This window comes from Pseudophryne corroboree, chromosome 1, assembly GCF_028390025.1.
Source record: "Pseudophryne corroboree isolate aPseCor3 chromosome 1, aPseCor3.hap2, whole genome shotgun sequence".
NCBI lineage: Eukaryota > Metazoa > Chordata > Amphibia > Anura > Myobatrachidae > Pseudophryne > Pseudophryne corroboree.
In genome coordinates, this window is record NC_086444.1 from 352,485,085 (window position 1) to 352,499,131 (window position 14,047).

The 14,047-nt window shown below is 49.5% G+C and overlaps 2 protein-coding genes across 7 annotated transcripts in view; one reads left to right on the forward strand and one right to left on the reverse strand.

Annotated features, from left to right (window-relative positions):
• LOC135070216 (catechol O-methyltransferase-like) overlaps positions 1–1,923 on the reverse strand; it is a 325,418-nt gene extending 323,495 nt beyond the window's left edge. The window contains exon 1 of the mRNA XM_063964747.1: positions 1,834–1,923. The gene's annotated coding sequence lies outside the window, so the exon portion shown is untranslated. The remainder of the gene's footprint in view (positions 1–1,833) is intronic.
• Positions 1,924–1,952: 29 nt separating this feature from the next.
• TXNRD2 (thioredoxin reductase 2) overlaps positions 1,953–14,047 on the forward strand; it is a 336,976-nt gene continuing 324,881 nt past the window's right edge. The window contains exon 1 of one of the 6 annotated variants that reach the window (XM_063964743.1): positions 1,953–2,167. In XM_063964743.1, coding sequence (XP_063820813.1) covers positions 2,092–2,167 — 76 coding nt within the window. In that variant the 5' untranslated portion in view covers positions 1,953–2,091. The remainder of the gene's footprint in view (positions 2,168–14,047) is intronic. The other 5 variants (XM_063964739.1, XM_063964742.1, XM_063964745.1 and 2 more) reach the window with 5 other exon arrangements.

Below are 14,047 nucleotides of genomic sequence, written 5' to 3' on the forward strand. Positions count from 1 at the left end.
TATGTTACATATAAACAATTCAACGTCACTTCTGTCCAGAGAATCTAATTCCTCTAGCAATGTGCCTGACCACTTAACTATGGCTTTAGAAATCCATGTGCTGGATCGGCTCTGAGAATCTCTGCCCCCAAAAATGGAACGTCTTCCCGCACTTGAAATTCTTTATAGTGGCCTGAGGTTAGTGTCTAGCAGCAGTTCAGAGACCCTGATAGAGGTAGCGACCAGTGTAAGGGTATTGCGCTGACCCAGGGCGCCCCTCACAGCGCCGCACCGCAGTACCGCTGAGCCTCCAGAGCACAGCTTCAGTACTGCGCTCCCACCCTATAGCCACCATTCACACCGGTTCCCCGCTTGTCGGGTTGTGGGTGACTCACTCACCACCGCGATCTTCTGGCTCTGTTAGCGGGTGACGGCATGCTGCGGGAGTGAGCGGTCACCTCAGGGGTTAAAGATCATCACCCTCAGGAGCTTAATGTCATGTCAGCGGAGATAGTGGCCATTAACCTCAAAGGGTTGGACACTACTCCCCCCTAAGTCCCACGAAGCAGGGAGGCTGTTGCCAGCAGCCTCCCTGTGCCTAACTATAATTAAAAAATAATAAAACTAGAAAAACCACTATGGAGCTCCCCTAGCTGTGACCGGCTCCACCGGGCACATTTTCTCTATGGAGTCTGGTAGGAGGGCATAGAGGGAGGAGCCAGCCCACACTATTAAACTGTTAATGTGCCCATGACTCCCAAGGGACCAGTCTATACCCCATGGTACTAATGTGAACCCCAGCATCCTCTAGGACGTAAGAGAAATCAAACTGAGGTACTAATTAAGTCACCTGTGGCCAAACTTAGATTTACTTAAAATTTGGACCATTATGCTGGCCTGAGGACTACGTTTGGGAACATCTGCTATAGTGTAGTGACTGTACACTGTAGTTAGTATACATGTATATAAACCATTTTTTACGTTTTACAGCATACCTCCCAACATGACCCTCTCCTGGAATTCCTTCTTAATGTACGATTGCCAGCACCTGTAGTGAAACACCTCTCTTATCCCTCATGTTCAAAATAGGTGCCAGCAATCATAAGTTAAGAGAAAAGTCCAGATGCAGAGCACTGCGTCCCTCCCTGGAGAGGGGGGCATCCGTTCAGCTGGTCGACACTCATTAGGTCGACCACTATTGGTCTACAGTGCGATGGTTGACATGGACAAATGGATGACACATGAAAGTGGTCGACATGGCTTTTAAAAAAAAACCTATATATATATATATATATATATATATATATATATATATATTTGTAACTTTTTCATACTTTACCATCCACGTGGACTACAATTGGGAATACGCGAGGCACCTTGCCCGCAGCGCGAGCCATGCAAGAGGATGCGGTACACTAATTGGGGTTCCTGTTCATGTTACGGAAAGAATGACACAAAAAAACAGTTTAAAAATCCATGTCGACTTTTTAATGTGTCGACCATTTTAATGTGTTGACCATTTATGCATGTCGACCATGTCAATGCCAACCAATAGTGGTCGACCTAATGACTGTCGACCATTCATACCGGAACCTGGAGAGGGTCATGTTGGGGGATATGTTACAGAATTTTTGTCTCTACCGTGCATATGACATTTTCCAATTTCTTTCTAATTACAGAACAGCATTGAGCGTTTCCATATAGTGTACATTTGAACACGGTACATGGATATATTTCATTGTCCACCGCTGACTATCAAGAAACCAGTAAATAATCAACAAATAATATTCCATCCTTGTAAATACTTGTATAAACGGTATAATTGTTACACAATGCACAGTGCGGAGTACTCACAGAACAGGGCGGGTCCCTTCTAGCGGCAGCAGTTTACATCACGTGGTGCAGGGGCGGGTCTGGCACATACAATCGCACACCCACCTCTTACAGTATATACATTGCTAAAGAAAACAAGACACCTAAATTGCTGTCAGTATAGAGACGACAGCAGCGGGCCGGGCGGGTCAGGGCCGGCGCTTCCATCGCGGCGTCTCTTCATTTCTACTCCTGACAGGCGCGAACTGGGCAGCCCGTGGGGTCCTCTCTGGCACACACATGGCGGCCCTGTGGTGCTGCGCTGCCAGGAGAGGCGGCTTCGTTATACCACTCAGGTGTAGTCGGGGTTTAGCAGGTACATATAGATGTAGCAGTGTGGCGTTATATGGGTTGGGGTTGTCTGCATCGCGTCACTTGATCGTTATACCCGAATCAGGGGTTGGGGATGTGGCCGGTGGCTTCACCAAAGCACATAGCGGAGCAGGGGAAAGGTCAGCAGAGACTCCCCACCTCCTGTGGAACTGCAAGTACCAGCCTGCACTATTATAGTGCCACGCTTGGTGTAAAGCCACAGGTTCAGGAATGGATGTGTAATGTGACACAATTATACTGTAGACAGTGTAGAGGCTCTTTGTGCAAAATAAAACAAACCTTCAGCATACCTCCCAACATGACCCTCTCCGGGAGGGACACAATGCTCTGCTTCTGGACTTTTCTCTTAATTTATGTTTGCTGGCACCTTCTTTGAGCAGGTTAATGGGGTGTAGTATGGTATGCCGGCGGCCGGGCTCCCGGTGACCAGCATACCGGCGCTGGGAGCCCAACCGCCGGCATACCGACAGCGTGGTGTGCTCGCCACGCTGCGGGCACGGTGTTATTCTCCCTTCAGGGGGGTCGCGGACCCCCACGAGGGAGAAAATCTGTCGGTATGCCGGCTGTCGGGATTCCGGTGCCGGTATACTGTACGCCGGGATCCCAACAGTCTGCAACCTGAAGACCACCCGGTTAATATATAAGAAAGGTGTTTCACTACAGGTGATGGCAATCATACATTCAGAGTGAAGTCCAGGAGCAGAGCATTGTGTCCCTACTGGAGAGGGTCATGTTTGGAGGGTAGATGCTAGATCCAAGTGGCTTAAGGGACCTTTTACGTCAGGGGGAGGAGGAATGACACAAGGGGGAGGAGCTAGGTCAGCGGGATAGTCCCTCTACTATCCACGCCACCAACTACCTTTAGTAATCAGGTGGCGAGCGAACTTTTCAGGTACCCTGTTTGGCCATAGCTCCTCCCCCTGGTGACGTGTCTCCTCCCCTAGTGATGTCAGAAGGTTCCTTTTCCCACTCCGATTTAGAGCCAACCATGTTGGGAGGTAGGTTATAGATTTTGGGTATCCGGACTCCAGGTCGACAACAAAAAGGTCGACGCCAATTGGTCGACGCACCTTAGGTCGACATGGAAAAAGGTCGACATGAGTTTTTCACAATTTTTTTTTTCTTTTTTTGGAACTTTTTCATACTTAACGATCCACGTGGACTACGATTGGAACGGTAATCTGTGCCGAACCAAGCATGGCGAGCGAAGCGGTGCACTAATTGGGGTTCCCGGTCACTCTACGAGGAAAACGACACCAAAAAAACATTAAAAAAACTCATGTCGACCTTTTTCCATGTCGACCTTGTTCCGGTTGACCTTTTGCCCATGTCAACCTAAGGTGTGTCGACCAATTGGCGTCGACCTAAGGTGTGTCGACCTTTTTGTTGTCGACCTGGAGTCCCAGACCCTAGATTTTGGACAGACCTTCACCAGGACCGTGTGATGCATATTAATTTCCCCAGTTCTTGGTTATCTATACCACGCACCATGTGTCTGTTTACAGATAAATGTATTATTTATAAGTGTAGGCTTAAACTGGGACACTCATGAATTACACAGGTTCTGTGGCTGATTAAAATCAGGTGACATGCAGGCTTGAAGTCAGCCAGCCACAGAACATGTGTAATTCATGAGTGTCCCAGTTTAAAGGGCTAGTATGGTTAGCATACGCAGTGTCTCCCAAAGTGAGTGCTACCTAATGTCTTTTCTCTGACGTCCTAGTGGATGCTGGGTACTCCGTAAGGACCATGGGGAATAGACGGGCTCCGCAGGAGACTGGGCACTCTAAAAGAAAGATTAGGTCCTATCTGGTGTGCACTGGCTCCTCCCTCTATGCCCCTCCTCTAGACCTCAGTTAGAATCTGTGCCCGGCTCGAGCTGGTTGCACACTAGGGGCTCTCCTGAGCTTCTAGTAAAGAAAGTATTTGTTAGGTTTTTTATTTTCAGTGAGATCTGCTGGCAACAGACTCACTGCTACGAGGGACTTAGGGGAGAGAAGCGAACCTACCTGTTTGCAGCTAGCTTGGGCTTCTAGGCTACTGGACACCATTAGCTCCAGAGGGATCGAACACAGGCCCAGCCTCGGTCGTCCGGAGCCGCGCCGCCGTCCCCCTTGCAGAGCCAGAAGCAAGAAGAACATCCTGGAAATCGGCGGCTGAAGACTCCGGTCTTCATTAAGGTAGCGCACAGCACTGCAGCTGTGCGCCATTGCTCCCTATGCACACCACATACTCCGGTCACTGATGGGTGCAGGGCGCTGGGGGGGGGGCGCCCTGGGCTGCAATTAGAGTACCTTACATTGGCAAACAGCACATAATATAGTCTAAAAAAACTATATATGTGCAAAAATCCCCTGCCATAATATTAATATAAGAGCGGGAGAAGTCCGCCGAGAAGGGGGCGGGGCTATCTCCCTCAGTACACTGGCGCCATTTCCTGTTCACAGCTCCGCTGGAAGACAGCTCCCCAGGCTCTTCCCTGCAGTTTCCAGGCTCAAAGGGTAAAAAAGAGAGGGGGGGCACTAAATTTAGGCGCAAACTGTATATGTAAAGCAGCTATAGGGAAAAATCACTTTGTGTTAGTGTAAATCCCTGATTATATAGCGCTGTGGTGTGTGCTGGCATACTCTCTCTCTGTCTCCCCAAAGGACTTTGTGGGGTCCTGTCCTCAGTCAGAGCATTCCCTGTGTGTGTGCGGTGTGTCGGTACGGCTGTGTCGACATGTTTGATGAGGAGGCTTATGTGGAGGCGGAGCAGGTGCCGATAAGTGTGATGTCACCCCCTGCGGGGTCGACACCAGAGTGGATGGATATGTGGAAGGTTTTACACGACAGTGTTAACTCCTTGCATAAAAGGTTCGATGACATAACAGCTGTGGGACAGCCGGCTTCTCAGCCAGTGCCTGCCCAGGCGTCTCAAAGGCCATCAGGGGCTCAAAAACGCCCGCTACCTCAGATGGCAGACACAGATGTCGACACAGAGTCTGACTCCAGTGTCGACGAGGACGAGACTAATGTACATTCCACTAGGGCCATCCGTTGCATGATTACGGCAATGAAAAATGTGTTGCACATTTCTGACATTAACCCAGGTACCACTAAAAAGGGTATTATGTTTTGGGAGAAAAAGCAACCAGTGGTTTCTCTAACGTCCTAGTGGATGCTGGGGACTCCGAAAGGACCATGGGGAACAGCGGCTCCGCAGGAGACCGGGCACAAAAGTAAAAGCTTTAGGACTACCTGGTGTGCACTGGCTCCTCCCCCTATGACCCTCCTCCAAGCCTCAGTTAGATTTTTGTGCCCGAACGAGAAGGGTGCATACTAAGGGGCTCTCCTGAGCTGCTTAGAATAAAAGTTTAAAGTAGGTTTTTTATTTTCAGTGAGACCTGCTGGCAACAGGCTCACTGCACCGAGGGACTAAGGGGAGAAGAAGCGAACTCACCTGCGTGCAGAGTGGATTGGGCTTCTTAGGCTACTGGACATTAGCTCCAGAGGGACGATCACAGGCCCAGCCATGGATGGGTCCCAGAGCCGCGCCGCCGGCCCCCTTACAGAGCCAGAAGACTGAAGAGGTCCGGAAAATCGGCGGCAGAAGACGTCCTGTCTTCAATAAGGTAGCGCACAGCACCGCAGCTGTGCGCCATTGCTCTCAGCACACTTCACACTCCGGTCACTGAGGGTGCAGGGCGCTGGGGGGGGCGCCCTGAGACGCAATAAAAATACCTTTTTTGGCAAAAAATACATCACATATAGCTCCTGGGCTATATGGATGCATTTAACCCCGCCAATTTTTCCATAAAAAAGCGGGAGAAAGGCTCCGCCCCCTTCTCGGCGGCCTATCTCCTCAGCACACTGGCGCCATTTTTTCCTCACAGCTCCGTTGGAGGAAGGCTCCCTGACTCTCCCCTGCAGTCCTGCACTACAGAAACAGGGTAAAACAAGAGAGGGGGGGCACTAATTTGGCAGATAAATATATACAGCAGCTATATCAGGGAAAAACACTTATATAAGGTTATCCCTATATATATATATATATATATAGCGCTCTGGTGTGTGCTGGCAAACTCTCCCTCTGTCTCCCCAAAGGGCTAGTGGGGTCCTGTCCTCTATCAGAGCATTCCCTGTGTGTGTGCTGTGTGTCGGTACGTTGTGTCGACATGTATGAGGAGGAAAATGGTGTGGAGGCGGAGCAATTGCCTGTGTTAGTGATGTCACCCCCTAGGGAGTCGACATCTGACTGGATGGTCTTATGGAAAGAATTACGTGATAGTGTCAGCACTTTACAAAAGACTGTTGACGACATGAGACAGCCGGCAAATCAGTTAATACCTGTACAGGCGTCTCAAACACCGTCAGGGGCTATAAAACGCCCGTTACCTCAGGTCGATACAGACACTGACACGGACACTGACTCCAGTGTCGACGGTGAGGAAACAAACGTATTTTCCAGTAGGGCCACACGTTACATGATCACGGCAATGAAGGAGGTTTTGAACATTTCTGATACTACAAGTACCACAAAAAAGGGTATTATGTGGGGTGTGAAAAAACTACCCGTAGTTTTTCCTGAATCAGATGAATTAAATGAGGTGTGTGATGAAGCGTGGGTTTCCCCCGATAAAAAAACTGCTAATTTCTAAAAAATTATTGGCATTATACCCTTTCCCGCCAGAGGTTAGGGCACGTTGGGAAACACCCCCTAGGGTAGATAAGGCGCTCACACGCTTATCAAAACAAGTGGCGTTACCGTCTCCTGATACGGCCGCCCTCAAGGAACCAGCTGATAGGAAGCTGGAAAATATCCTAAAAAGTATATACACACATACTGGTATTATACTGCGACCAGCAATCGCCTCAGCCTGGATGTGCAGTGCTGGGGTGGCTTGGTCGGATTCCCTGACTGAAAATATTGATACCCTGGACAGGGACAATATATTATTGACTATAGAGCATTTAAAGGATGCATTTCTATATATGCGCGATGCACAGAGGGATATTTGCACTCTGGCATCAAGAGTAAGTGCGATGTCCATTTCTGCCAGAAGAGGGTTATGGACGCGACAGTGGTCAGGTGATGCGGATTCCAAACGGCATATGGAAGTATTGCCGTATAAAGGGGAGGAGTTATTTGGGGTCGGTCTATCGGACCTGGTGGCCACGGCAACGGCTGGGAAATCCACCTTTTTACCCCAGGTCACCTCTCAGCAGAAAAAGATACCGTCTTTTCAGGCTCAGTCCTTTCGTCCCCATAAGGGCAAGCGGGCAAAAGGCCACTCATATCTGCCCCGGGGCAGAGGAAGGGGAAAAAGACTGCAGCAGACAGCCTCTTCCCACGAACAGAAGCCCTCCCCCGCTTCTGCCAAGTTCTCAGCATGACGCTGGGGCCTTACAAGCGGACTCAGGCACGGTGGGGGCCCGTCTCAAGAATTTCAGCGCGCAGTGGGCTCACTCGCAAGTGGACCCCTGGATCCTGCAGGTAGTATCTCAGGGGTACAAATTGGAATTCGAGACGTCTCCCCCTCGCCGGTTCCTGAAGTCTGCTTTACCAACGTCTCCCCCCGACAGGGAGGCGGTATTGGAAGCCATTCACAAGCTGTATTCCCAGCAGGTGATAATCAAGGTACCCCTCCTACAACAGGGAAAGGGGTATTATTCCACGCTGTTTGTGGTACCGAAGCCGGACGGCTCGGTGAGACCCATTTTAAATCTGAAATCCTTGAACACTTACATAAAAAGGTTCAAGTTCAAGATGGAGTCACTCAGAGCAGTGATAGCGAACCTGGAAGAAGGGGACTATATGGTGTCTCTGGACATCAAGGATGCTTACCTCCATGTCCCAATTTGCCCTTCTCACCAAGGGTACCTCAGGTTTGTGGTACAGAACTGTCACTATCAGTTTCAGACGCTGCCGTTTGGATTGTCCACGGCACCCCGGGTCTTTACCAAGGTAATGGCCGAAATGATGATTCTTCTTCGAAGAAAAGGCGTCTTAATTATCCCTTACTTGGACGATCTCCTGATAAGGGCAAGGTCCAGAGAACAGTTAGAGGTCGGAGTAGCACTATCTCAAGTAGTACTACGACAGCACGGATGGATTCTAAATATTCCAAAATCGCAGCTGATTCCGACGTCACGTCTGCTGTTCCTAGGGATGATTCTGGACACAGTACAGAAAAAGGTGTTTCTCCCGGAGGAGAAAGCCAGGGAGTTATCCGACCTAGTCAGGAACCTCCTAAGACCAGGCCAAGTGTCAGTGCATCAATGCACAAGGGTCCTGGGAAAGATGGTGGCTTCTTACGAAGCGATTCCATTCGGCAGATTCCACGCAAGAACTTTTCAGTGGGATCTGCTGGACAAATGGTCCGGATCGCATCTTCAAATGCATCAGCGGATAACCCTGTCTCCAAGGACAAGGGTGTCTCTCCTGTGGTGGTTACAGAGTGCTCATCTCCTAGAGGGCTGCAGATCCTGGTGACCACGGATGCCAGCCTGAGAGGCTGGGGAGCAGTCACACAGGGAAAAAATTTCCAGGGCTTGTGGTCAAGCATGGAAACGTCACTTCACATAAATATCCTGGAACTAAGGGCCATTTACAATGCCCTAAGTCAGGCAAGGCCTCTGCTTCAGGGTCAGCCGGTGTTGATCCAGTCGGACAACATCACGGCAGTCGCCCACGTAAACAGACAGGGCGGCACAAGAAGCAGGAGGGCAATGACGGAAGTTGCAAGGATTCTTCGCTGGGCGGAAAATCATGTGATAGCACTGTCAGCAGTGTTCATTCCGGGAGTGGACAACTGGGAAGCAGATTTCCTCAGCAGACACGATCTTCACCCGGGGGAGTGGGGACTTCACCCAGAAGTCTTCCACATGATTGTGAACCGTTGGGAAAAACCAAAGGTGGACATGATGGCGTCCCGCCTCAACAAAAAACTGGACAGATATTGCGCCAGGTCAAGGGACCCTCAGGCAATAGCTGTGGACGCTCTGGTAACACCGTGGGTGTACCAGTCAGTATATGTGTTCCCTCCTCTGCCTCTCATACCCAAGGTACTGAGAATCATAACAAGGAGAGGTGTAAAGACTATACTCGTGGCTCCGGATTGGCCAAGAAGGACTTGGTACCCGGAAATTCAAGAGATGCTCACGGAAGACCCGTGGCCTCTACCTCTAAGAAAGGACCTGCTCCAGCAGGGACCATGTCTGTTCCAAGACTTACCGCGGCTGCGTTTGACGGCATGGCGGTTGAACGCCGGATTCTGAAGGAAAAAGGCATTCCAGATGAAGTCATCCCTACCCTGATCAAAGCCAGGAAGGATGTAACTGTGCAACATTATCACCGTATTTGGCGTAAATATGTTGCGTGGTGCGAGGCCAGGAAGGCCCCTACAGAGGAATTTCAACTGGGTCGATTCCTGCATTTCCTGCAAACAGGACTGTCTATGGGCCTCAAATTAGGGTCCATTAAGGTTCAAATTTCGGCCCTGTCAATATTCTTCCAAAAAGAACTAGCTTCAGTTCCTGAAGTTCAGACGTTTGTCAAGGGGGTACTGCATATACAGCCTCCTTTTGTGCCTCCAGTGGCACCTTGGGATCTCAATGTAGTTTTGGGATTCCTAAAATCACATTGGTTTGAACCACTCACCACTGTGGACTTAAAATATCTCACATGGAAAGTGGTAATGCTGTTAGCCCTGGCTTCAGCCAGGCGTGTATCAGAATTGGCGGCTTTATCCTATAAAAGCCCTTACCTAATTTTTCATACGGACAGGGCAGAATTGAGGACTCGTCCTCAATTTCTCCCGAAGGTGGTTTCAGCATTTCACTTAAACCAGCCTATTGTGGTGCCTGCGGCTACTAGGGACTTGGAGGATTCCAAGTTGCTGGACGTAGTCAGGGCCCTGAAAATATATGTTTCCAGGACGGCTGGAGTCAGAAAATCTAACTCGCTGTTTATCCTGTATGCACCCAACAAGCTGGGTGCTCCTGCTTCTAAGCAGACGATTGCTCGTTGGATTTGTAGTACAATTCAGCTTGCACATTCTGTGGCAGGCCTGCCACAGCCAAAATCTGTAAAAGCCCATTCCACAAGGAAGGTGGGCTCATCTTGGGCGGCTGCCCGAGGGGTCTCGGCTTTACAACTTTGCCGAGCAGCTACTTGGTCAGGGGCAAATACGTTTGCAAAATTCTACAAATTTGATACCCTGGCTGAGGAGGACCTGGAGTTCTCTCATTCGGTGCTGCAGAGTCATCCGCACTCTCCCGCCCGTTTGGGAGCTTTGGTATAATCCCCATGGTCCTTTCGGAGTCCCCAGCATCCACTAGGACGTTAGAGAAAATAAGAATTTACTTACCGATAATTCTATTTCTCATAGTCCGTAGTGGATGCTGGGCGCCCATCCCAAGTGCGGATTGTCTGCAATACTTGTACATAGTTATTGTTACAAAAATCGGGTTATTATTGTTGTGAGCCATCTTTTCAGAGGCTCCTCTGTTATCATGCTGTTAACTGGGTTCAAATCACAAGTTGTACGGCGTGATTGGTGTGGCTGGTATGAGTCTTACCCGGGATTCAAAAATCCTTCCTTATTGTGTACGCTCGTCCGGGCACAGTATCCTAACTGAGGCTTGGAGGAGGGTCATAGGGGGAGGAGCCAGTGCACACCAGGTAGTCCTAAAGCTTTTACTTTTGTGCCCGGTCTCCTGCGGAGCCGCTGTTCCCCATGGTCCTTTCGGAGTCCCCAGCATCCACTACGGACTATGAGAAATAGAATTTTCTCTATCGTCCTAAGTGGATGCTGGGGTTCCTGAAAGGACCATGGGGAACAGCGGCTCCGCAGGAGACAGGGCACAAAAAAGTAAAGCTTTTACCAGATCAGGTGGTGTGCACTGGCTCCTCCCCCCATGACCCTCCTCCAGACTCCAGTTAGATTTTGTGCCCGAACGAGAAGGGTGCAATCTAGGTGGCTCTCCTAAAGAGCTGCTTAGAGAAAGTTTAGCTTAGGTTTTTTACTTTACAGTGAGTCCTGCTGGCAACAGGATCACTGCAACGAGGGACTTAGGGGAGAAGTAGTGAACTCACCTGCGTGCAGAGTGGATTTGCTGCTTGGCTACTGGACACTAGCTCCAGAGGGACGATCACAGGTACAGCCTGGATGGTCACCGGAGCCGCGCCGCCGGCCCCCTTGCAGACGCTGAAGAGAGAAGAGGTCCAAAATCGGCGGCTGAAGACTCCTGAGTCTTCATAAAGGTAGCGCACAGCACTGCAGCTGTGCGCCATTTTCCTCTCAGCACACTTCACACAACAGTCACTGAGGGTGCAGAGCGCTGGGGGGGGCGCTCTGAGAGGCAAATAAAAACCTTATTAGAGGCAAAAAATACCTCACATATAGCCCACAGAGGCTATATGGAGATATTTAACCCCTGCCTAACTTCAAAAATAGCGGGAGACGAGCCCGCCGAAAAAGGGGCGGGGCCTATCTCCTCAGCACACAGCGCCATTTTCTCTCACAGAAAAGCTGGAGAGAAGGCTCCCAGGCTCTCCCCTGCACTGCACTACAGAAACAGGGTTAAAACAGAGAGGGGGGGCACTGATTTTGGCGATATTGTATATATATAAAAGATGCTATAAGGGAGAAACACTTATATAAGGTTGTCCCTATATAATTATAGCGTTTTTGGTGTGTGCTGGCAGACTCTCCCTCTGTCTCCCCAAAGGGCTAGTGGGTCCTGTCCTCTGTCAGAGCATTCCCGGTGTGTGTGCTGTGTGTCGGTACGTGTGTGTCGACATGTATGAGGACGATGTTGGTGAGGAGGCGGAGAAATTGCCTGTAATGGTGATGTCACTCTCTAGGGAGTCGACACCGGAATGGATGGCTTATTTAGAGAATTACGTGAGAATGTCAACACGCTGCAAGGTCGGTTGACGACATGAGACGGCCGACAATCTCTAAGGACCGGTCCAGGCGTCTCAGAAACACCGTCAGGGGTTTTAAAAACGCCCATTTACCTCAGTCGGTCGACACAGACACAGACACGGACACTGAATACAGTGTCGACGGTGAATAAACAAACGTATTTCTCATTAGGGCCACACGTTAAGGGCAATGAAGGAGGTGTTACGTGTTTCTGATACTACAAGTACCACAAGAAAGGGTATTATGTGGGAGTGAAAAAACTACCTGTAGTTTTTCCTGAATCAGATAAAATAAAATGAAGTGTGTGATGATGCGTAGGGTTACCCCGATAGCAAATATTGGCGTTATACCCTTTCCCGCCAGAAATTAGGGTACGTTGGGAAACACCCCTTAGGGTGATAAGGCGCTCACACGCTTATCAAGTGGCGTTACCGTCTCCAGATACGGCCGCCCTCAAGGAGCCAGCTGATAGGAAGCTGGAAAAATATCCTAAAAAGTATATACACACATACGGTGGTTATACTGCGACCAGCGATCGCCATCAGCCTGGAGATGCAGTGCTGGGTTGGCTTGGTCGGATTCCCTGACTGAAAATATTTTATTCATGTACAGCATTTAATAGGATGCATTCTATATATATGTATGTGAGATGCACAGAGGGATATTTGCTCTCTGGCATCAAGATAAGTGCGTTGTCCATATCTCCCAGAAGATGTCAGGGACACGACAGTGGTCAGGTGATACAGATCCCATACGGCAGATGGAAGTATTGCTGTATAAAGGGAAGGAGTTATTTGGGGGTCGGTCCATCGGAACTGGGGACCACAGCAACAGCTGGGAAATCCAACCCTTTTTACCCCAAGTTACATCTCAGCTAAAAAAGACACCGTCTTTTCAGCCTCAATCTTTCCTTTCCCATGAGGGCATGCAGGCAAAAGGCCAGTCATATCTGCCCAGACATAGAGGTAAGGGAAGTAGACTGCAGCAGGCAGCCCTTTCCCAGGAAAAGAAGCCCTCCACCGCGTCTGCCAAGTCCTCAGCATGACGCTGGGGCCGTGCAAGCGGACTCAAGGTGGGGGGGTAGTCTCAAGAGTCTCAGGGCGCAGTGGGATCACTCGCAAGTTGACCCCTAGATCGTACGAGTATTATCCCAGGGGTAAAGATTGGAGAGTCGAGACATCTTCTCCTCGCAGGTTCCTGAAGTCTGCTTTACCAACGGCTCCCTCCGACAGGGAGGCAGCATTGGAAACAATTCACAAGCTGTATATCCAGCAGGTGATAATCAAAGTACCCCTCCTACGACAAGGAAAAGGGTATTATTTTTCCACACTATATTGTGGTACTGAAGCCAGACGGCTTGGTGACACATAGTCTAAATCTAAAATGTTTTGAACACTTACATAAAAGGTTCAAATCGAGATAAAGTCACTCAGAGCAGTGATAGCGAACCGGAAAAAAGGGGACTATATGGTGTCCCTGGACATCAAGGATTACCTCCATGTCCAAATTTTGTCCTTCTCATCAAGGGTACCTCTGGTTCGTGGTACAGAACTGTCAATATCAGTTTCAGACGATGCCGTTTGAATTATCCACGGCACCCCGGGCCTTTTTACCAAGGTAATGGCCGAAAAGATGTTTCTTCAAAGAAAAAAGGCATCTAAATTATCCCTTACTTGCACGACCTAAAAAGGGCAAGTTCCAGAGAACAGTTGGAGGTCGGAAGAGCACTATCTAAAGTAGTTCTTCGACGGCACGACTGGATTCTAAATATTCCAAGAATCGCAGCTGTTTTCCGACGATACGTCTGCTGTTCCTAGGGATGATTCTGGACACGGTTCAAAAAAAGGTTTTTCTTCCCGAGGAAAAAGCCAAGGAGTTATCCGACCTGTCAGGAACCTCCTAAAACCAGGAAAGGTGTCTGTACATCAATGCACAAGAGTCCTGGGAAAA